Source organism: Euprymna scolopes, chromosome 6 (assembly GCF_053919585.1).
Source record: "Euprymna scolopes isolate OS-2025 chromosome 6, ASM5391958v1, whole genome shotgun sequence".
NCBI classification, from domain to species: Eukaryota; Metazoa; Mollusca; class Cephalopoda; order Sepiida; family Sepiolidae; genus Euprymna; species Euprymna scolopes.
Genome location: NC_136487.1, coordinates 99,603,507 through 99,630,175, shown reverse-complemented (window position 1 = coordinate 99,630,175; position 26,669 = coordinate 99,603,507). Strand labels below are relative to the sequence as shown.

Below are 26,669 nucleotides of genomic sequence, written 5' to 3'. Positions count from 1 at the left end.
CGAGCCAAATTAGAATATGAGCAATTGTCATCGCATCATGAGTCCTTTTGTGCATATAGCGAGGTCCACCAGTAAATGTGAAGGGCAGAATACAAAGCTTGCCTAGATTGTTTGGATCTGCATCTCTGTTAAGACCATCCCTCAAATGTATGTAACTATCACAACGCAATTTTGCCTACTTATTTCTGATGTAGGCGTTCTGATTCCATTTTAGCACACATGTCAGTAGCATACTGATTGAAAAGGTCTTGAAACCGATGTAAATGATTGTAATAAATATTTCCATTGTTTTTATCATTATTATTATCATTATCATCATTATTATTATTATTATTATTGTTATTATTATTATTATTATTATTATTGTTATTAGTAGTAGTAGTAGTAGTAGTAGTAGTAGTAGTAGTAGTAGTAGTAGTAGTAGAATCACCAGTATCATTATTCTGGTCATTGTTATTCTTTTGGTCCTGAATCTATGCATAGAAATCCTTACAAGAAAATTTTTTGGAAAACTTATATTCCGATGTAGATGTGTCTAATTGAGGAATTCCAAAGTGGTAACGATCTTCTCCACGAACAAACATTAAAGGATATTGAAGCGCATCGTATGATCTGTGAGTCTCATTTATGCGCTGGATACCAGCATCCCGGTGTCAGATGACAATATCTCTGGAATGGTGTTGGTCAAAAGGAGCATTAAACCGACCTACATGTTCAGTGGATGGTCGCTTGTCTGCATCGATGGCAATGCTAAAATTCTCAGCAGGAGTTAATTCTAGAGCATGCACATAGTTGCGTTGTTCATGAAGAATACTTTGAAGGTGCAAAATCAATTTTAGTCGACTCTTGGACTCGATTTGTCATTGTTGCAGCCAAATGCAAACGCATTCCTTCTTTGAGTTTGTTTCAGGTAGTCATGAAATAAACTTGAAGAAATTGAGGTGCCTCATTTTTTCAGTTGGCTGAAGAGATCCAATCAGATGATAAGACCTGCCCCTTGACTTTGAATGTTGGCATAAACCCCCCTTCATATTGGTAACTGGATCCGAAAGACGTCATCTTAAATGTACAATTGCAGTGCCTTATTTCTTTCATGAAGGTTCTTGATTCAGGATTTGAACCTATGAGCAATCATAGTAGCAGTTGTGGAGGTTCTTTAAGAAGTGGGAGTTTCACCTTGCCATTTGAATAGCATATTCCCGCTGGCTCACTTGGTCGTTTTTTCGTGAGACAATGGAAGCATTTCTTATGCATAAAGCCTATTTTTATGTCAGGGTGTTCAGCATAATTAGAAGAAGGAATATAATTGAATGCTTTTAAAGACCAGCGGGACTTTGTTATTCTTGAATCTCCTTCCAAATTGGCTCTATATTGTATCTGACCCTCCATCCGTCTCGTTGCTCTACATTTTCTGAAGCGCGTGCAGTGGACATGGCTGAAGCATTTCTCCTTGAACATCTGTCTCGTTGTTCTTCAGTTTCGGAAGCGCGTGCAGCAGACTGACCTAATGCCTTTCTTTTAAGACGATTCTTTCGTTGCTCTTCAGCCGAAATTGAAGCATGTCTTTCCAAATAACTTTCTCTTTAGTCTTCGTCCATTGAAGCTTGAGAAACGATCTGCATTTTACTTTTTTCATTTGGGTAAATGGGGAGATTGGCGTGCAATGCACCGTCTAATGCTGCGATTAAGAAACTACTTGTTGAAGGCCCAGGAAAATTTGAATTATCACCAATTGCATCCGAATCTGCAATGAAGGAAGAACCACTCCCAGCCAAATGACCCAAACGACCATTAAAAAAAAATACGACCCTAGCATCCTCTGGCTGTTCGGCTGTGTTGTAGGACACAGTAATTGTGGATTGTTGCGCCATGCATCTTCTTTGCATTAGTTGATGCCTCGATGCACTTATCGATGACCTTCCCTTTTTTGGCATAATTGATAGGAATGTTCTCAAAATTAACAGCTGTAATATAAGTGTAATGAAAGTAATGCAAAATCGACTGACGAAATTATTACAATCAATCGTTTGTTTACATTTGTTCAAAAATATTAAAAAAAAATTAAATACAAGAGAAATTCAAAATTAATTTAATATTTCTTAAATCTATAAATTTAAGCAAGCAGTCAGTAATAGAAACATATAAATAGAAAATATCGTAACAAAAATATGGTCTGTAAATTTTTAAAAAACTGGTAATTGCTTAATATACAAGATTGTGTTGAATGTGTAAATAGAAAAATAGTAAAAAGAAAGAAAGGGACAAAGTTATTTTATTTTGGGGGTTGGCTACAATTCATGTCACATCTAAAGTAATCTATGCCTGTTTTTTTTGTTATAACGTTCAAAGTGTTGTTCTGCTTCTACTAAATAATAAAATTTTTGAACAATCATCGAATTAACAAGAAAAATATAGATAAATGCCTCACAGAATATTGGCTGATCATAACCTATAACAAATTATTTCTTACTGTACACAAATATTTTTTAATTTTTTGAAAAATACCAAGCAGATGAAAATTATTTTCTTAAAACTACTTTTCAGTTAATAGGAAAAAAAGTTGTTATTGCTTGAAATTTTACGATAATGCTTTCATTTAGAACGTCATTTAAAAATGTTAAAAATGTAAAAAATATTAAATACAAGAGAAGTTCAAAATTAAAAATAATATTTCTTAAATCTTTAAATAATGTAAGCAAGCAGTCGGTAGTAAAAAAGATGTAAATAGAAAATATCTTAACATAAATATAACAAAAATATAAAAAAGATGTAAATAGAAAATATCTTAACATAAATATAACAAAAATATAAAAAAAATGTAAATAGAAAATATCTTAACATAAATATAACAAAACTATGGTCAGTAAATGCAAGAAGGAAAACTGGTAATACCTTGCTTAATATACAAGATTGGATTCAGTCTGTAATTAGAAAAGTAGTAAAAAGAAAGAAAGGGGGTGGCTACAATTCGGGTCAAAGTTAAAGTAATCTATGCCTGTTTTTTTGTTATAACATTCAAAGTGTTCTTGTGCTTCTACTAAACAATAAAACTTTTTTAACAATCATCGAATTACCGCCACCCACAAGGAAAATGCTTTTAAAAAAAGAAGAAAAATGATTTTTTTCAAAGAAGTTGTTATTGCATGAAATTTTACTATAACTTTTTTGTTGGCTGACGAAACATAGCTTAGTTTCAATTCGACGTCGATCGAGTAGCAGACGAGAATTTCTATATATCAATTAAGGAATTTCTATAAATTATTGATACCAGTAAAATGAATTTGGCCATTCTAGCAAACCAGCTGAAAGGAAAAGTTGCATGCAAGGATAATGTGATATAATTAATTATTTCAACAAAAGGAAAACATTTAAGACAATAATAAACAATAATAAAAAAAAAAGTTATTGCACGCTAAATTTCTGCTTTGTATGCATTAAAAATATTTATTTCGTTTTGTCGATAAATTTATTATTTCTTCGGTTCCTAAAGCTGTGTAACCGAAGAAAAAATAAATTAATCGACGAAAAGAAACATTTTTTGTTTTTTAAATAGGAAACAGGCGCGCAAAGAATTTTTAAAAAGAATTTGTTATTGTTTGAAATTTTACGGTAATTGTTTAATTAAAAAAGTCAGTTAAAAAAATTTTCAAACATGTAAAAAATATTAAATACAAGAGAAGTTACAAATTAAAAATAATATTTCTTAAATCTTTAACTAATTTAAGCAAGCAGTCAGTAATAAAAAGATGCAAATAGAAAAATAAGAAAGGAAGGGACAAAGTAACTTTTTATGCTGTTATCAGGCGAGTTTGTGTTCGTGTGTGCGTGTTGTCATAGCAACGTGGCTGTTGCATGCATGCGCGTTTGTGTGTGTGCGGGAGTGTTGCTATGGAAACCCGGCGTAAAAGTTACATTTAAACGGCAGTCTTCGTATTTTCAATGAGTTTGGGTTAGTTTTGTATAATTGTATTTTTTTAAAAGTTCACCTAGGAAAATGGGAACATTTTTTTAAATTCAAACAGATCATTTAATATAGGCATAGACATAAAATATCTCCATCTTGGGACATAATTAAAAACGATTTATTTTATAAAATGAGGCGTAGTTATGATTTAGGTTTTTTTAAAAAAAAACAGCTAATGTTATCGAGAACTTTGCGTTTGAATGCATCTGCGTTTGTGTGCGTGTGTGCGTGTAGCCATAGCAACATGGCGGTTACATCCATGCGCGTATATGTGCGTGTGAGTGTGGTGCTATAGAAACCAGACGTAAGAGTTGGATGTAAATGGCAATTTTCGTATATACAATGTGTTTTGGGGGTAGTTTCGTATAATTTTATTTTTGTAAATGTTCACTTTGAAAAAAAAACCCTCCCCAAGATTAACAATAAATTATTGTCTTTCATTTGATGCTGAAATTAAGACGATCTGAATCATCATTTATGAAGAGTTTTGATTATTTGATTGCACACACATTTTTCTTTTATATATATATATATATATATATATATATATATATATATATATATTATAAAATATGAAGAATTTTATAAAATATGAAGAATTTTATAAAACATTAATAATTTTATAAAATATGAATAATTTTTTAAAATATGAATAATTTTATAAAATACGAAGAATTTAATAAAACATGAATAATTTTATAAAATATGAATAATTTCATAAAATATGAATAATTTCATAAAATATGAATAATTTCATAAAATATGAATAATTTCATAAAATATGAATAATTTTATAAAATATGAATAATTTTATAAAACATGAATAATTTTATAAAATATGAATAATTTATAAAACATTAATAATTTTATGAAATATGAATAATTTTATAAAATACGAATAATTTTATAAAACATGAATAATTTTATAAAATACGAATAATTTTATAAAACATGAATAATTTTATAAGATATGGATAATTTTATAAAGCATGAATAATTTTATAAAATATGAATAATTTTATAAAATATTAATAATTTTATAAAATATGAATAATTTTATAAAATATGAATAATTTTATAAAATATGAATAATTTTATAAAACATGAATAATGTTATAAAATACGAATAATTTTATAAAATACGAATAATTTTATAAAATATGAATAATTTTATAAAATACGAATAATTTTATAAAATATGAATAATTTTATAAAATACGAATAATTTTATAAAACATGAATAATGTTATAAAATACGAATAATTTTATAAAACATGAATAATTTTATAAAATACGAATAATTTTATAAAATATGAATAATGTTATAAAATATGAATAATGTTATAAAACATGAATAATGTTATAAAATATGAATAATTTTATAAAACATGAATAATGTTATAAAATACGAATAATTTTATAAAACATGAATAATTTTATAAAATATGAATAATTTTATAAAACATGAATAATGTTATACAATACGAATAATTTTATAAAATACGAATAATTTTATAAAATATGAATAATTTTATAAAATACGAATAATTTTATAAAATACGAATAATGTTATACAATATGAATAATTTTATAAAATATGAATAATTTTATAAAATATGAATAATGTTATAAAATACGAATAATTTTATAAAACATGAATAATGTTATAAAATATGAATAATTTTATAAAACATGAATAATGTTATAAAATACGAATAATTTTATAAAATACGAATAATTTTATAAAATATGAATAATTTTATAAAATACGAATAATTTTATAAAATATGAATAATTTTATAAAATATGAATAATTTTATAAAATATGAATAATGTTATAAAATATGAATAATTTTATAAAATATGAATAATTTTATAAAATATGAATAATTTTATAAAATATGAATAATTTTATAAAATATGAATAATTTTATAAAATACGAATAATTTTATAAAATATGAATAATGTTATAAAATATGAATAATTTTATAAAATATGAATAATGTTATAAAATATGAATAATTTTATAAAACATGAATAATTTTATAAAATATGAATAATTTTATAAAATATGAATAATGTTATAAAATATGAATAATTTTATAAAATACGAATAATTTTATAAAATATGAATAATTTTATAAAATACGAATAATTTTATAAAACATGAATAATGTTATAAAATACGAATAATTTTATAAAACATGAATAATGTTATAAAATACGAATAATTTTATAAAACATGAATAATGTTATAAAATATGAATAATTTTATAAAATATGAATAATTTTATAAAATATGAATAATGTTATAAAATACGAATAATTTTATAAAACATGAATAATGTTATAAAATATGAATAATTTTATAAAACATGAATAATGTTATAAAATACGAATAATTTTATAAAACATGAATAATGTTATAAAATACGAATAATTTTATAAAATATGAATAATGTTATAAAATACGAATAATTTTGTAAAACATGAATAATTTTATAAAATACGAATAATTTTATAAAACATGAATAATGTTATAAAATACGAATAATTTTATAAAACATGAATAATGTTATAAAATACGAATAATTTTATAAAACATGAATAATGTTATAAAATACGAATAATTTTATAAAACATGAATAATGTTATAAAATATGAATAATTTTATAAAATATGAATAATTTTATAAAATATGAATAATGTTATAAAATATGAAGAATTTTATAAAATATGAAGAATTTTATAAAATATGAAGAATTTTATAAAACATGAATACTTTTAAACATTGAATTGAATATCCTTTTATTACATTTAAAAAAGAAAAATAATAATTTTGTTACATAAAATAATAATAATAATAATGTTAATAATGATATTAATAATAATATTAATAATAATAATAAAAGTAAAAATAATAATAATATTATTGATAATAATTATAATGAAAATAATAATAATAATAAAAATAAAAATAATAATAATAATAATAATAATAAAAATGATAATAATAATAATAAATCATAAAAATAATAATGATAATAATAATAATAAAAATAATAATAAAAATAAAATAATAATAATAATAATAATAATAAATCATAAAAATAATAATAATAATAATAATAATAAAAATAATAATAAAAATAAAATAATAATAATAATAATAATAATAATAAAAATAATAATAAAAATAAAATAATAATAATAATAATAATATAATAATAATAAAAATAATAATAATAATAATAATAATAATAATAAAAATAAAATAATAATAATAATAATAATAATAATAATAATAATAATAATAATAATAATAGAGTGACTTCCCATATGTTGTGTTTCATAAAATAATGTGTAAATATTTATTTAACAATCTCATTTATATTAAAATTATTTTATTAAATATATTTTATTTACCCTTTAAAATATATTCATAATTTTTTTCATGAATCTGCAATTTGATTTGTTTTCGCAAGGTCATATGTTCATATTTTTAACAAACTTCATAAATGTACTCATTTTTTCGTTTTTATCTGTCATCCAGTAAGTGGGACAGTAGTTTCTTCTCTGAGCTGCAGGGACGCTGATACGGGCAATTTTGGTAATCTCACATACAACTTGAAGCAAACACCAGTAGGTACTGAATTTACAGTAAACTCTGCTGGCGAAGTTATATTGCAAGGTTAGTGGAATATTGTTTATAAAATGTTTGTTCCGAAAAGAATGGCAATCCCATTTATCTTACGCTTCTAAGGCTATTTTTTTCTGTTTTCTTCCATTTGTAAAATGTCGTGTTCGTGCCAGACCTTCTTTCTAGGTAACAATTAAAACATAGAATAGTAGTTTGATATATAAGAATAATTTCATGAGTATTATGCATATTATATGTATTATATTTAATATTACATAGTATTGTTGGCATATAAAGAAATCTAATGAAATGATAATATGATAATATGATAGAACATTTAGCAAAATAAATAAAAACAAGTTTAACTTTTATTGATATGATATAAACAAGACTTTTAATCTTACCCACCAAAAATCCACAAGTCTTATGATTGTTCAATTCAATCGTTAAATAATCATTTATTTATTTTTTTACAAACTCAAATTTTGATTCAAGAGAAAGAAACTAGATATAAAGTTTGCTACTATCTTAAACGAGTAATATATAGATATTAATTTTATAGATGCATATAATTTTCATTTCATAATTAAAATGTCATGAATTTAATAGAATCGTATTAAATTTTTAGTTCAATTTTAAGTCGATAATAATTATCACGTTACTTCAGAAAATGAGTTAGTCATGGTCTTTTCTAATTTTTCTATTTTCATTTCAAAATGAATTACTTTAAAATATGTAAACATGTTTACAGCTAATTTTATCTGTTGAGTATCTATCAAATCGGCTATATTAAAACTCAACATTGTTTACAGGGCATCAATATATAGTAAATACATAGCATAATTACAGGGCATCAATACATAGCAAACATTGCTAATGTTAAGGACGACTTTTCAACGATAATATTTTTAAATGTAATCGAAAAGCACAATAATAGTTCGTTCGTTTCAAGTTTCTAATAGAAAAAAAAACCTGGACTGAATTCTTGGCAGCATTCGAACATTCTCAGCTCCGACCCGTTCAGTCCTGTTCTCCAGAACTCAACTCAACGCAACTCAACTCAACTGCACTCCCGACATCTTCACTGACTTTAATATGCAAATGAAGACGCGATCGAACCTGATGATTCGTCTCCTTTTCGTATCTTATCGGTCGGGTTTCGCGTTCGCACATGCCACCCTTGGCAGTCTGCCTCCGTGAGTGCAGTCACACTACAATTTTCCCTACAAAGTGGCCACCGATTTCTGCATTAAAATTTTTTTCCGGTTATATTTATCAGATTATATAGTTATAAATAAAAGCTCTTTCTTAAAATAGTATTTATATCTCCTTTAAATGAATATAAAAATGTATAAAAACGAACATTCAAAATCATTCTGAAGCGATGGAGCGAGCGATAGAAGTCATCTTGTTATCAGTCAAATATTAAATGTACCATCATCGCCATTCTATTTGTTGTTCCCGAATGTTCAATTCCATCTTATTAATCGCAAACAAACGTGTGACTGTTTTACATACAGATCAAATAACCATTAATCGATTAAACGGGCGAATGTTCGATATGAAAATATCTATATTTTGAAAACGTAATCAGTGACATAAGAACAGATCATGAGTCAGTAAATAGTGATTAAATTTTCAAACAGAAAAAAAAACACATTAGTTTTATGTTACAAATCTACGAAATAGAAAGGGGTGGCATTAGCTTGATTCAAGATTCATTATTTAAGTTCTGCAGGGAAAAATCAAATCCGCTCAAACAGACAATGTTAATATGTTAGGTAATTAGACGATCGGTGGATGCGATGAAACATTATACTACAGCAAATATTACAGCAAATTCCATAGTGTATTAGGACATCTTGTATATGACGCAACATAATAAAATAATCGTTTTGAGTCGTCTTTTTTTTTATTACAGGAAACGGTCTTGATTTTGAGAGACTAAAGTCTTACCAACTGCAAGTGCTTGTTGTTGACGGTGGGTTTAAGCAAACATCAGTTGTCATCAGGGTTGATGTTGCTGATGTGAACGATGGGCCGCCTCGCTTTTCGAACGTATCCAAAAGGGTTAGCATCCTGGAAGACACACCCACGATGAGCATAGTCGCCAACATGGTTGCCAACGACCCGGACGACATAACAAGTCCATACGGAAAGCTTATCTATGAAATTGTTCTCGGCAATAATGAACAAATATTTGCCATTAATAAAAACACGGGAGAAATCACGTTGGATCGTAAGTCAACTGTTTGTACTCTGTGAAATATGTTAACGTTAAAACATTTTCGTTCTTTGGAGTTAGGTGTTTATTTCCGACCTCACATAGTACCGCAAATCGTACAGTTTTATTATGGATACAGTATTCCTATATACATAACCAATAGATATCTATTAAACGGACATTTGGTGAGTGAAATCCTGATAACTAAGCAATCTATCTCCGTTAAAGCAACAAACAACTTGTCAAATAGATTTAATATCATGTGATCAAGACTTTAAAGATAAAGGAGACATATAACGAGTTTTTGTTGCACAAATTGTTTTTACAAGACAAGAAAAATAAAACGTATCCACATAATGGAAAATTCTTGACAAGCGAATAAGGCGACAAATACCGAAAAATTGGCTAAAAACATTAATTTCTTCACCCTCAACTGGGCATTTTTCTACAGAGAGGGGTCGCATTTTTCGCCGATATTGTCGAAAGTCATCCCCTCTTTTCGATTGTCTAGCCTTAATTTAAACCTACGTCACTTCCGGTTTGGCGGTGATCGTAACAGCAAAGACGTCACGCTTCGCGGTACGGATTTGAGCCTGCCTTCCTACTACCACTTATTATGTTTGTTTTTTTTGCTCAACACACACCTCCAAACACCCGGGCAACGCTGGGCACCCATGCTAGTCATAGAATAAAAAAGTGTTTTTACATTTATTTTAATTTCCTGCTCATATAAAGATTATTTTTTTATATGTAATTCATTGGTCTTTAGCTAAGATTAAAGTGCAAGATCTGTTTTCTGCATCCAAGCAACATTGGACGTTTTATTATGAACGAAATTGCGTATATGTAAAAAAAAAAAAAATATGGAAATGGAAATTGCGCTCATGGGCTCTGTTCAAATACTATATGGATGACTATGCATGTAATTGGGAAGCAAAGTTTACATAAACCCAACAACAGTTTTACTGAGTCGGCACTGCCCGATTCTAGCGACAAGAAGACAATACAGAGACAGCGGAAAGCACATAAAGATCCGGGTATTCGCAAGTTTTACCAATTGTTTAACATTAACGAGAACTGATGTCTCAGCGTGATTATGCTGCACAACGTGTCAACATGATTATTCCACTAGAACATAAATAGAATTTTAACGTATAGAAATTAATGGAATATCCTGAAAAACATGAGGTGATGAACTGCTTATTACCATGCAGAGTTGACCACACATTTCGAAATTAAGATCGCTATTTTTATGATATGGTAAAGATATTAATTATAGTAAAAAGTAAAACAACATTTAAATGATATAATAAAGAAATGATATAATATAGAAGTGACATAATATAGAAATGATATAATATAGAAATGATATAATATAGAAATGATATAATATAGAAATGATATAATATAGAAATGATATAATATAGAAATGATATAATATAGAAGTGACATAATATAGAAATGATATAATATAGAAATGATATAATATAGAAATGATATAATATAGAAATGATATAATATAGAAGTGACATAATATAGAAATGATATAATATATAAATGATATAATATAGAAATGATATAATATATAAATGATATAATATAGAAGTGACATAATATAGAAATGATATAATATATAAATGATATAATATAGAAATGATATAATATATAAATGATATAATATAGAAGTGACATAATATAGAAATGATATAATATAGAAGTGACATAATATAGAAATGATATAATATATAAATGATATAATATAGAAATGATATAATATAGAAATGATATAATATAGAAATGATATAATATATAAATGATATAATATAGAAATGATATAATATAGAAATGATATAATATAGAAATGATATAATATAGAAATGATATAATATAGAAGTGACATAATATAGAAATGATATAATATAGAAATGATATAATATAGAAATTATATAATATAGAAATGATATAATATAGAAATGATATAATATAGAAGTGACATAATATAGAAATGATATAATATAGAAATGATATAATATAGAAATTATATAATATAGAAATGACATAATATAGAAATGATATAATATAGAAATGATATGATATATAAATGATATAATATAGAAATGATATAATATAGAAATGATATAATATATAAATAATATAATATAGAAATGATATGATATAATATATAAATGATATAATATATAAATGACATAATATATAAATGATATAATATATAAATGATATGATATATAAATGATATGATATATAAATGATATGATATAGAAATGATATGATATAGAAATGATATGATATATAAATGATATGATATATAAATGATATGATATATAAATGATATGATATAGAAATGATATGATATATAAATGATATGATATAGAAATGATATAATATAGAAATGATATAATATAGAAATGATATGATATAATATATAAATGATATAATATATAAATGACATAATATATAAATGATATAATATATAAATGATATGATATATAAATGATATGATATATAAATGATATGATATAGAAATGATATGATATATAAATGATATGATATAGAAACGATATAATATAGAAATGATACGATATAGAAATGATATGATATAGAAATGATATGATATAGAAATAATATAATATAGAAATGATATGATATAGATATGATATAATATAGAAATGCTTAAAAATGCTCTTAGTTTAAAAATAAAAATACATTTTACCTTTTTGTATTTGTATACTTCTAATTCTCTTAACAGTCTCCTCGGTATATATATATATATATATATATATATATATATATATATATATATATATATATATATATATATACATATATATATGCATACATATATATATACATACATACATATATATACATACATACATATATATATATACATATATATACATACATATATATACATACATACATATATATATATACATACATATATATATATGTATATATATACATATATATATATATTTCTCTTAGTCTGCTTTTCAGTCTATTCGTTCCACTTTTTCTTGGAAACTACTTGCCGATCTGACTAAAATTTTGTATACGTTTTTGATATCATTGAGTGCACCGAACTAAGTATTATGGTTTCAGTTTGATTCGCAGTTAGGGATGGATAGGAAATACTAGGGTCTAGTAACTACAACACTATATTTACTCTATAAATTTAGCATAAAGCAGTAATTCCTAGTCAACAGGCTATAGTTTTTCCCGTTGTTAACGAGCTAAAAGTATTTAGAATGTAGAGTTTAATTTATAAAATCTTTAAATGGAGATAAAAATATTAATAGTATAATGTTATTTAGAAAAAAATGCTCAATATTCAAGTTCGAGCATCAGTATACGAAAGGAATTAAACTTTAGCAAATTGTGATTAACAACATTGATTGTTCGCACACAAGGAGTACAAAATAAATTTAATTATTTACTTATTCTATGCAGTTAAACATAGTTTTTTCTACATAAAAGCAGTTAGTAGAAGAATATTTATATAAAATAGCTATAATTTTGCTGGTTCGCACAAAAATTGAAATCTTCAAAGTTTGAAAGAAAGTATATTTGAAATATATAGAAATGTATACATATGCAGAAGGACCAGTTATAAATCGATTAGACCATCCTTGAGGACTGTAAAAAGAGACAAAGATGGTGTGGATTAATTACCAAAATGGATATGATAATGTGCTACACACTTGGCTACTATTGCAAGGGCAATGTCTATTTCTTCTGCCTTGTTAAGCAATAAAAACCGGAGTGCTTACAATCTGAGCCAGGGAAGCCAACAAGACCCAAACAAAAGAGTCAACCACCTGCTCTTCATGGATGACCTCAAGCTGTATGTCCCTGTAAGAATGGACAAAACAATAGCATGCAAAATATCTTCTGTATGAATTCATCCAGGACTAGTATTTGCTGGATGGGGCTTTGTGTTCATATTTGAGACGTTATCGTTTTTCTTTTTTTCTTTTTGGTTCGTCGTTATTGGTATTAACTAGTTTGAGTTAAGTGTTGTATAAATATCATCGTTATTTTCTATTGTGTGGATACGAAGAGATAAGTAACATTAGGAAGAATTAAAAAGTGATCAAATTTATATGAAAGAAAAGCAGGAAATGAAATCTTGTCTTATAAAGAAGTTAGTTTTGCAGAGAACAGTCCACTTACTATATTTAAGAGAAATGAGTCCATGAATAAAACCAAAGGCCACCTGCAGATAGAATTATAAGATAAAGAAAAGAAGTTACCTACTATTGATATATAAATAACGGTAACAAATAAGTAGTTTAAGATTTCGGTTAAACAAAGTAAGTGTTACTTTCTACTGAAAGCTGCTATAGAGAAATCCATAGTTTTTATTAAAAACATACGCAGTTATGAAGTTGATTCTTGGCTTCACATCAAAGAATTTTCGAACCCTTTTCTTTATTAACGTTAACATATTTCTACTAAATTTCAATTCATGCACCATCTGATCCTTTTCAAGTTTATTGCAAATTTGTGATGTTTTTACTGCATTTTGGTATGCTTATACTGTTTAGTATGTGTGCACATTTATTTTTGTTGCGTATTGAAATCCTAAATAATTTTTACGTTTATTTCTCAATGTATTATTAGGACTGTAAATAGACAATGCCTATAAAAGAAAACTGGTGATCATATCGGTCGAAAAGTACAATATCAATTCATTGTTGATAAAGACAACAGCCCGAAGAGAAACAACGTAAATAAAAGTTAAAACAAAAACAATGTATCTATTATTCATACTGTAATTATCATCATTATCATCACAGGCAACTGTCAGTAATAATAGAATATTCATGTCTTGATTTGGAGTTACTCCTGTGTTGTCTGCCCTTGATAGTAAACGTTAACCACTTGATGAATAAACCTAAGATAGCACATATACTTTCGTATTGGATTCATTGCAGGTGTCCTGGATCGCGAGAAAAGATCTTCTTACGTCTTGATGATAATGGCGAGTGAATCTGTGACTCAACATGCAGCCAGTGCAACGGCCAGCTTGACCATCTATGTTCTGGACGTGAACGACAATTCACCGAAGTGTCCAATTACGTCTTTCAATCGCAAAGTCAAAGAAAATGCCATCCCTGGGAGTGGCAGTGATATTATAAGTTTCGCATGTACAGACGCTGACAGTCCAACTTCCGGGGGACTCGTTAGTTATGCAATTGCGACTGGCGACAAGTCTTTATTCAGTCTAAGAAACAATACTTTGATGCTAAATGCTCCACTTGATTTCGACCATGGAAAACGCCGATATTCCCTTATTATAACCGTTAGTGATTCTTTGTTTACGGTCAATATTTACGGCTCAGTTGAGGTCATTTCCATTGACGAATACCAACCTGTGTTCAAATCAAGTAAGTACAACACACTTCGTGGATTCGTTCACACAGATTTTAACTAAATTCAGTCAGAATCTATTCCCTCTCTGAAAATTGCTCGACTTATAATCAGAATTAAAGACAAAATTATTCCATTTGGAATAAAGACTAATAATGATTTTAATATCTCGTATTTTCTATTTACTTTATGTTTTTCTTTGTTTTATTTCAGGAAATTATTCCAAAGACATTCCAGAAGATACTCTCATTGGCGAAGTTATATTAACAGTGGTGGCCATTGATCAAGATTCCAGCGACACAAGTGATGGCATTGTATCGTATTCGTTGCTGAGCAACGGCGGTTTTCTACCTTTTTCGATAGATAGCACCACTGGTCAAATTTCACTACTTTCCCAGTTGGATTGGGAAACGAAGACATTTTACTCTTTTCAAGTGATAGCGAAGGATAAAAGTCATAAAACATCCGCAATGGTCAGCATCTCTGTCATTGATATCAATGAAAACCGTCCCGTTTTCGCAAGGGGCTCATACAGGTGGGGACATTTTTGAGAATAAAAGTTCTATAAATGTATATTTCTTTGAATTCATGTAATTGAAGGACAAATGTTGATACAGCATTAACTTTCTTTGTGTGTTGTCTCTTACAGTCGGAAGATATTGGAAACAACACCAGTGGGCACGATTTTGATCCAAGTAAGCGCCACAGATGCAGACGGTCCATCCAATGGAAATATTACTTACTCAATTATCGGTCTGTTATGCTTTGCTAACTCTATCTGAAATTGATGAGGTTTACTTAAATAGTATTATAGATCATTGGATTTTCATTTCGTTTCAAATTATCGACACTACTACTACTACTACTACTACTACTACTACTACTAAAACTAAAACTAATATTAAGCTAAAATGAATATGTAACATGAACAGCACAATAATTGTAAGCACAGTCTCGGAAACTACAAAAAAAAAAACAAAAAAACTAGGAGAAATGGGAGTTAAAGTAAAGCATTGAATTTTAAATAAAATTATCGAATGCAGAAACACACACACACACACACACACACACACACACACATATATATATATATATATATATATATATATATATATATATATATATATATATATAACAAACGCTGGCGCTAACCAGTCATGTGTAAGTTTTAATAGAAATAGAACAAAAAATGTAAAAAGAAAATCATACAAGCCCAAAAATTGAAATTGCCAGACATCCTATGGTCTCCCTCTAAAAAATTAGGCACCCATACATATCCGACAAAATTGTCGTGAAGTGTTCAGGAGAATGATATCCGACAAAATTGTCGTGAAGTGTCCAGGAGAATGAAAAGACCACGAAGAGAAAGCACAACCAATACTTCGATTTGGGCGTGTAAAAATCATTGATAATAATACGTGTGAAAAAAAAGGAATCATTTTAAAATATTTTATATGCATAACATCCAATGATTGTGCGATATAGAAATCGATATTTCGACTGTTACAAAAACAATCAAATCATTTTCCTTGAGAATAAAATTTTTAAGGAATTTAAATGTTCCTTCGATTCCATCTAGTTCATAAAATAACTAAATTATATTAGAACGTAAATAAACGAAAACAAACGAAATTATTTTAAATAAAGTTTCTTGGTTTTTTTAATTTTTATTTTTGTTATATTAAAAAGAACAATAAAATCAAACAAATAATTTTTTGTGCAGAAAAACGGTTTAAATATTTTGTTTAATGCAGAAGAAAATGAATAGATTAAAATCTTTTCAATTAATAAATAATTTATGGATTGATCATTTGATCATTTGACGATTTTCAACTTTTTTTAAAAGTATAGTTATTATTCATTATGCTTTTCATAAGTTTGTTTAGAAGTGAAAAATTAAACATTATTAGTGCAGTTTTCCATATGAACTAACCAATTATTATCCCTATTTCTTTCATCTTTATTCTCCGTATGTTTTCCTATACAAACTTACCCAAACTGTTCGAATCTTCAAGACTCTCATCAATTCTTTCCACGTACCCAACTAACTCTACACTCAGTACTTTATTCGATCCAGATTTCGTCCTCCTTGAGACCATCAGATGTAGTTTTTCTTTAAGACTCACATTACACATCATCGCACCATTTTTATATTATTTTTCTCCGTGCAACACATATCCGTAACCTCGTAGGCCAGGTTTCATTTCTACACATCATTATACTTTAGTCACATAACTGATAGACATTGGTCGAGAGTGGGGACTTTTTGTGGTTAATGATATAATAAACAAGGACAAAAGAGACAAACAGAATGAATGTTAAGTATATTGTAATATTCAACAATTTATTTCAAAATGAAATGTTCGGAACTATTTGTATGTTTGCTATGGTTTTATGCTGGTTTATATAAAACTTTCATTTCAATAGTAAAAAGTAAGCAGTCGACTGATATAACAACAATTTAATGCCATCTGTTGATTAAATGAAATGTTAGCTTCGTTTTGGGATAGTAGTGTTTCGTAAGTATCAAAAGAAGTTGATTGTTATGGCAACGTCATCCAATCATTTTCGTTCTTGATGAGAGAAATCATAGTAACTTGTCGTCTATTCCCCTAACGAAATGTAGGTGTTTTTGTAGGAATTATTGTTCAAATATTCAAAAAAGTTTCAACTACGATCTTATGTTTTTAAAGGAATGTAGAGATTCAATTGAAATTTTCTTTCGATTTCTGAGATTACTCGGGGAAATTATCGGTTAGCCCCATAATATAACTGAAATAATTTAGAAGATAAAGAAACAGAATTTGAAGTTTTGTTTTCTCATAAGCAATTTTTAATTAAGAAAATATATTTTGTTTGTTTAAAAACAAAACATAAAATTTAACATGAAAATCTCAACGAAGAATGTATTAAAATAAACATGTACTGTGTGTTTAGATTTTTAATAATTCTTTAAGTAATCGAATTCGTTTCATTAAAGTCGTTTTATCGTTGGTTGAGTTTTGGTAAAAAAAAAAATGCAGAAAGTTCTCGTCTTACTTCATATTACGAATGTTAACAGTTTTTGTATTTGTTTCATGTTAAGAAATGTTATTTTGTAACTTTTTTCAAGGCAAACAATGTAAATATATAATTTGAAATTATTTCTCATATATTCTTCCACGAGTAACGCCGTATGAATACCGCTATCATATATATATATATATATATATATATATATATATATATATATATATATATATATATATATATATATATACACACACACTAGCAAAAGTACCCGTCGTTGACTGGGTTAAAAAAAAACAGCCTACAGAAAATGGACTCTGATTTATGATAGGTTATGAAAAGGAAGGGTTGTAAAGAGATAGATTCGAATTTGGGGGTATCAAGACCAAAGCAAAACATGATGAAAGTAAAAATAAAATAGATAAACCCCATAATTTATTATACCATACCTGTTCACACTGAAACACTTATCACAATATTCTGTGGATCTATATTTAAAAACCTTGTTAAACTTTGTGACATACTTTTATTCTATATAGGTCACGCGCAAACGAACACCACATAATTTTATTATACCAAATTTCTTCAAACTGAAACATAATTATCAAAGTATACTTACGCAGATAGATATGAAAATACTTTATTAAATAGCACAACGAGCCGTGAAGATTCTATTGTGAGTAATTTTTTTTTTGTATGACGTGATCTGTAGGTCCAAACTCCGCACGTAAATTTCTTAAGTTTTAAAAAATTTACGTGTTTTTTTTTTTTTTTTTGCATGGCATTGTCTCTAGGTTCAACCCCCTCTCGTAAATGTCTTATTGTTTTTTTTTTTTTCGTTAACTGCAAGAAGTTTATTTATAAGATTCGAAATACTTTCCTTCTCATTAGAGGGTAAGATTTAGCAAAATGCGATTTTTCTCAATCCTACCCTCTGATGAGAAGGAAAGTATTTTTTCGAAACTCCGCAGATTAAGGACTATCCACTTATTTTGTGCTTCCTTTTTAAAATTAAATATGTCTTTAATTCTTTTCAAAGTGTTTTTTAACATATTTTATTAACTACTTGTTCTTATATATATATATATATATATATATATATATATATATATATATATATATATATATATATACTCCTTTGAATTTGAGTTTTTTCTATTTATGTCAAAAGAAAATTCAACTTTGTTATATATATGGGTCGCGGAATTGCATTTAGCTGCGAAAAATCTAGCTAATTTGCATATTCTTTTAAACATTGATTTGAATTAATTTCCTATTAGTTTTTCGATTTTCTCATGGGATGATCATCTTTAGTGAACTATTAGGTGTAATTATGCAGATATTCCACATGATTTATACTTGCGTGATATTTCCATAAACACAGACCTCATTCTATATATATATATATATATATATATATATATATATATATATATATATATGTATGCGCATATATATTTGTTTAATAAATTTTTCCTACCAACTCCTCTGCCTGTTTTTTGGTCTACAGACATGAAACTTAATATAGAGGGTATCTCTTTGTTAAGAGATAGTATTGCAATAATTATTACACAAACTAAACCGGTACTCATTGAAATACAAACTTCCGGATATTAAGAGAAAGGCGAAGTCATCCTCCTCCGTTGAAGTCTGAAGGCAACTTACTCAAATTGTCTAAAATTCCATGCATTCGTATACAATGAAACAAGCTACTTATCCATCCATCTATATTTAAGTATGCTTACAGAATACGCAATAACTTATATCTATCAGGTATAACTGTACTCCATGTCAGATGTTCTCTTGTATCTATACTGAGCATATATCTTATCTTTCAGTCATATTAAATATTCAATTTGGGCACCAAATAATTTCTAATAGCAAGTAAATCATACTTTAATACTTTATTCTATTCCTAAACTTACTAAACCATATCTAACCATACATTCCTAAACTTACTAAACCATATCTAACCATACATTCCTAAACTTACTAAACCATATCTAACCATACATTAACTCGTCTCTCTCAATCCAATGCTGTTGCAAATTTAGTTGCTTCCACTGCATGAATTTTTACTTATCCCTTCTCCCAGTAAAAATGAAAATGGAAAGCATAGTAATGTCCTTTTTTTAACCACGTTTGAGGAGTGAATTTTTTCTGTAGATGTTAACCTAAATACCCGATTTTTTCAGTAGATATTAACCTAAATAACCAATTAATATTAACTACCCATGCGGGGTCGCAGAAATACCTGGATTAGGACCCAAGTGCGGGGCGAACCCTCTCGGAGCTGATGGACCCGTAGATCTTCCCAGGTCATCCATCTAGGAGAAGGAAAACTCTGAAGCTAAACCTTCTGGACGACAACCTTCCTAGAGCTGGTGACTCAAACAAATCACCAGTTGGCAAACCTAAACTGCTTAAGGAGGAGATAGGCTCTGTCTATCACCCGGATTTCATACTCCTTCTTTGCCTATTGACCAGGCGTAGAGGTACTATCACAGGGACTCGTCTAAATCACCCAGTGGTAGACCTTGTTTCCTGACTAGGGCAATGAACGCCGCTTTTCCCCGCTCCCGCCACATCCCATCCCCCTAAACTGGACACAGTGGGGTAATTCAGTGCCATATATGATGGTGCAGTTGGACTGGGCTGGCTTTGCCAAATGGATTGAGGATACCGGATTGACAGTTCCTGGCTGCTGTTTCCGACTGAAGTCCTAACTCTTTGGTAGCGCTTAAAGCGGCTGCTCCATCAACAGTTGTGTAATATCGGGATGTTTGTAGTGCCATGTCGCGCATGGAAAGGGACTCTGCACTCATCCCCGGTGGGCTTTCCTGAGGCCACAATCCTGTGGGCGAGGACAACTAATGGTGTACTTGTATTGCATGTCTGGTATTCTGCAAAACCACTTGTCCAGCATCCACTCACTCACTCACCCTAATTGAAACTTTTAAATTAAATAAAATGAAATGACAACTCAAGCAAAAGTTACGTTTAAACCAGGACCAAACTCAAAGAAAACCAACCTGCCTCCTCCCTTGAGGCTTGCATTTACGAATATCCGTGGGCTTAGAACCAACTTAGATGATGTTGAGTCATTTCTCCTTGTAAACACCCCGGATATCTTAGCATTAAGTGAAACTAACCTTCACTCCTCCATTCTCTCTAACCACTTTAACATGCCTGGTTATCTCCCACTCTACCATAAGGACTCGTACAGACATATGCATGGGCTTGGAGTCTATATTCGTAACACCCTCCCCCTGACTAGAGAAATAAAACTAGAATCAGAAGACCAGGCCTTTATGTGCTTCAGACTAAATATGCAACACAATATTAGCTGCTTGTATTTTCTCTACCGCTCTCCCTCAACCCAAGACTGTACCCTAATAAACAAAGTTTCAGACAGCATAGATATAGCACTCTCCCTCGATGCTAGCACACAAGTACATGTGGCTAGGATTCTCTAATCACACAGACGTAGCTGGTAGCACAACACATAGCTTCTCTATATCCCATTCCCTATCCCAGATGGTTATATTTCCGACACGTTTCCCAGACCAGCAAGATCAACATGCCTCACTTCTAGATCTCTTTCTGACAACGGTTCCCGATGATTGTACAACAAATGCCCACAGCCCACTCAGGGATGCTGACCACGCTGTGATAATGGTAGAAATCAGCCTAAATTCTTGTCCTAAAACTGAAGACCCACTACTCAAAACAACGAGGTATTACAAAAAGACTGATTGGGAAGCCATCAGGTAACTTATCAGAGATGTCCCATGGTAAAATATCTTTACTCTTCCAGCGGAACAGTGTGCAAATGAGACCACTGAATGGTTCAAAACTGCTATTGAAGCACATGTTCACGCACGGAAATTCTATAGCAAGCCCCACTCTCCCCAATGGTTTACTTCTGCTTGTGCAGCTGCCATTTGTCAAAGGCAGCATGCGTTCCGCATATTCAACCGACATAAGTCCATCTGAAATAAACAGAAGTATATAGAAGCTAGAAATAATTGTAAGAGAGTGATAGAGACAGCTAAGACAGATTACTCTGAAGCCACCAGAAAACGCATCGAAGCACAGAAATTAGGAACCCAGGAGTTTTGGAAAATCTACAACTAAATCTAAATAATGGGCATTCAAATATTCCGCCACTATCAAACAATCATGGGGTTGCTTGCACAGCAACTGACAAGGCTAATCTGCTTGCCAGTCGGTTTGCAAAATTTCAATGCGATTTTCGTATTCAGCATAGTCGAAAACCATTACAAGTCGTCATTTAAAAGAAAATTGAGGAGGTGGACCTAATCTAAAAGTTTACCAATAATTTTCCATCCCGGACGCCTCCCGATACATTGCTTCCTCAACATGCGACCATTTTATATCTCCCGAAGACACTTCCGTATTTAGCTAAAAAAAAAAAAATATGTGACCGATTTACCAGAACGTGGTAAGTAAAAAGTCAGTACCCCTTTCAAATGTTGAAATATTTTTTTTTTTTTTCAATTTTTTTTCATAATCTGGTTAGTGTTCAATCAATAATAATCCAGTGAAAAAATTTCAAAAATTTCAGTATAGAAATTCACATGGGGGTGATGGTTGTATAACTCCGCCACGTAAGTAAATAAATAAAAAATGTTACGTGCACATGCGTTAGCCTTGACTAGGGGGGGACTAAGGGAACGACCATTAAATAATTCTGCGGGTCGCCATGGAAATCAACGTCCAATGAGTACCAAAATAGTTTTCATGATATGAAGAAATTTTTTTTCGAAAAGTGGGTGATCACTTTTCCATGTAAATTTAACTTAAAATGAGCACCCGCTTTCTGGCCACCCGGGGAAGGAGCATTTATTTTCGTGTTTATTGGCTTAAAGTTTTTTTGACAAGGCAGTTTGGTACGCGAGTGCATATTTAACAGTTTTCGTTTATGCTCATGCGTAGCATAAACAAAGGCTACGTCTGTGAAATGGAAAATAGTCCCAGAGTTCAGGGGTTATTACCATGCAAAAAAAATCAAACAAAAAACTTTTTAGCCAAGAAACACACAGAAAAATAGAAAAAAAAACATAGCATCCATTTTTTTTCTATCGAATTCATTTGCTGTTTTTATTGAAAACTATTTTCCCCCGGATTTTTTATATAATTTTCCATTAAGGGCCGTGCGTCTCACGTTCCTATATAACAAAATTTTTTTTGTAGATTTCGGTGTGCTAAAAACGAATCTGCAAACCGTTTCTGTTGCAAAAAAATAGTTTTTATGATATGAAGAAATTACTTTTTCGAAAAGTGGGCGATCACTTTTCCATGTAAATTTAACTTAAAATGAGCACCCACTTTCTAGCCACCTGAGAGAGGGGGGATTTTTTCCCATGTTTATTGGCTAAACAGCTTTCGTTTATGCTCACACATAGCGTAAACGAAGGCTACGGCTGTGAAATAGAAAACATTCCCAGAGTTCAGGGATTATTACCAAGCAAAAGAAATCAAGCAAAATACTTTTTAGCAAAGAAACACACAGAAAAATGCCCCTCTCTCAGGTGGTCAGAAAGTGGGTAATCATTCTAAGTTAAATTTACATTGAAAAGTGATCACCCACTTTTCGAAAAAGTAATTTCATGAATATCATGAAAACTTTCTTTTTGCTACGGAAACGGTTTGCAGATTCGTTTTTAGCACACCAAAATCTACAATAAAATATTTCGTTATATACGAACGTGAAACGGGCTTTAAAGTAAAATAATACCGGATTTTTTGGAGCAGATTTGCCGTTTAGTTGTACAAATATCCCCAAACCAGGTAATCACTAAAAGGGACTTTTAAAAGTCGTCACCTGTATCGAGCAAAAGGGTAAAACCACCGATTATATGCCAGGCTACGTCACAGTAACATATATTGAGTGAGTTCCTAACAGTATTTTGTATAGTTTTTTAGTTTAAACTCATTTTCCCAAAATTTCCCCAAACTTAACGTGTTCGATACAGTCTGCCACCATTTGTATTTTTTCAGATATACCGATAAACATTGAATGTTTTTGAACCGATTATACATTACATAAAAACACTAAAATCTTATCCAGTTAGGTAGAACATTTACTTTTCTTGCCTTTGATAACATTTATTTGTTATATATTTATTTTTTGACAACTTTTTTGTATCTGTGTTTAGTAATATGAACCCTTTTCATTTAATGTAACGTTTAGTCGGCTTGAAAAACAGTGTTTATCGGTGTATTTCAAAGCTACAAATGGTAGCGGACACTGTTGATTACTTTAAGTTAGAGAAAGTGAGTTAAAACTAAAAAAACTATACAAAATACTGTCAGAAACCCACCGAATGTCATGGTAACATATATGTGTGGGGTTTCAGACACTGTTTTGTATAGTTTTTAGTTTTCAACTTACTTTCCCAAACTTAACGTATTCAACAGAGTCTGCGACCATTTCTGTTTTTCGAGCCGATTAAACATTTTACATTACATAAAAACACTAAACAATTATCGAGTTAGGTAGAAACGTAACTTACCTTACCTTTCATTTGTTTGTTTTTGGACAACTTTTTCGAATCTGTGTATAGTAACCATCAACCAAATATTAAATTACTAACTCACATTTTTGTATACAGAAAACAAACAACAAAAAAAAAACATTTACCGTTACAACACTTTTGCTACATTCGGCTTCATCCACTGATTGTTGGTCGAGTCCAAACCATGAATGATCGACAGAAACTCACGAGGATCCAGATCAAATTTTTCGAGAGTACCATTTTTTTTCATTTTCGCCTTCTTTTTCACTTTTTGGAGTGGATTGCTGTACTAAGAATATAAGAAACATGCATTTTTCTCTTTTTATTAATTTTTTACATTACACCAAATTGAGCCACTGCAACGCGTGGCAGGGTACAGCTAGTATATATATATATATATATATATATATATATATATATATATATATATATATATATATATATATATATAAAGAGAGAGAGAGAGAGAGGCGGTGTGTGTGTGTGAGAGAGAGAGAGAAAGAGAGAGAGAGAGAAAGAGAGAGAGAGAGAGAGAGAGAGAGAGAAAGAAAGGAACAAATCCAGTCACACATACCATATATATATATATATATATATATATATATATATATATATATATATATATATATATATATATACTTCTATCAAGGCCTCTGGCTTTGATGCAGGGAGACTAAAACTTGCTAACTAATATGATTTCAAATGATCCAAAGTAACAGCAAGGGGAGACTTGATTCCAAACTTCCAAGTTATTGTTAATTTCTTTATATTCTTTTTTATATTTATATCAGCTACATATCAATGATAAATATTTCTCATGTGTTATATCTCCCCTTTTTGGTTTTCATACATAAATCAAATTTCATATTATTTGATACTGGAGATAATAATCGTACTCTATTTCCAAAGAGGGAAGATATAATATATAAGAAATATTTATCATTGATATGTATGTGATATAAATGTAAACATAGAATAATATAAAAAAAATGAAATAATATAATAGAATTTTGGAATCAAGTCTCCCTTTGCTGTTACTTCGGATCATTTGAAATAATATTAGTATGTTTTAGTCTCCCCTCCATCATTTTTGGGGAAATATCAGATACTTTTTAATCCATATGCAAAACTAGAAAATCAAATGACTATGATTGAAACATTTTATGACTGTGAAATAAATTTTATAAAAAATTGACACAAAAAATTAGGGGAAAAAATGGATGATCCTTTTGATATGCCACGTAAAGGGCATAGTTGACACTTATTATTACATAAATAAAGGCTGTTCAAAAAACCTTTGTTTGTAAAAATCTAATGATTTGTTGCTTTGCCTTACATATACGAAATCTGGACAAATTAAAATATCATATTTAAGCATATTTTACGATATATATATATATATATATATATATATATATATATATATATATATATATATATATATATATATATATATATCGAAATGCATTTTGGTACTATAGGATGAAACTACATGAAAAAATAAGATAAAATTAATAAATTTGATTCCTCTTCACGCGCGTATCTTTGAATTGTTGACATGTTTTTAATAGTAAAAAATAAAGGGCTCAACACTTGCTTAAAGATAGAAGGCATGTAACCGATTCAACCCAGTTTTATTTCTCTAAAGAATATTGGCGGATATAGAGAGTAGGTAGTAAAGTTAAAGTAAAATCAAAATACAACTCTCACCACATAAGCAGAAATAAAGAGAATATAGGTAAAGCATTTTAACCAATGAGGATAGATTGTAAATTTCATTAAATATGAGTTGTCTAATAGTCTTACATTTCACTAAGACTTTGATTTCATTTTGCTAGAAAATATGTGTTAGCTCAACCAAGTTTATATGAAAGTAAAATCAAAATTTATGTACT

General features: G+C 28.9%; 1 protein-coding gene across 1 annotated transcript in view; it reads left to right on the top strand.

The window, feature by feature from the left end:
* LOC145277819 (protocadherin Fat 4-like) overlaps positions 1-26,669 on the top strand; it is a 514,458-nt gene that overhangs the window by 366,234 nt on the left and 121,555 nt on the right. Inside the window, exons 14-18 of the mRNA XM_080129718.1 lie at positions 7,519-7,656; positions 9,527-9,844; positions 14,788-15,240; positions 15,437-15,758; positions 15,873-15,976. Coding sequence (XP_079985844.1) covers positions 7,519-7,656; positions 9,527-9,844; positions 14,788-15,240; positions 15,437-15,758; positions 15,873-15,976 — 1,335 coding nt within the window. The remainder of the gene's footprint in view (positions 1-7,518; positions 7,657-9,526; positions 9,845-14,787; positions 15,241-15,436; positions 15,759-15,872; positions 15,977-26,669) is intronic.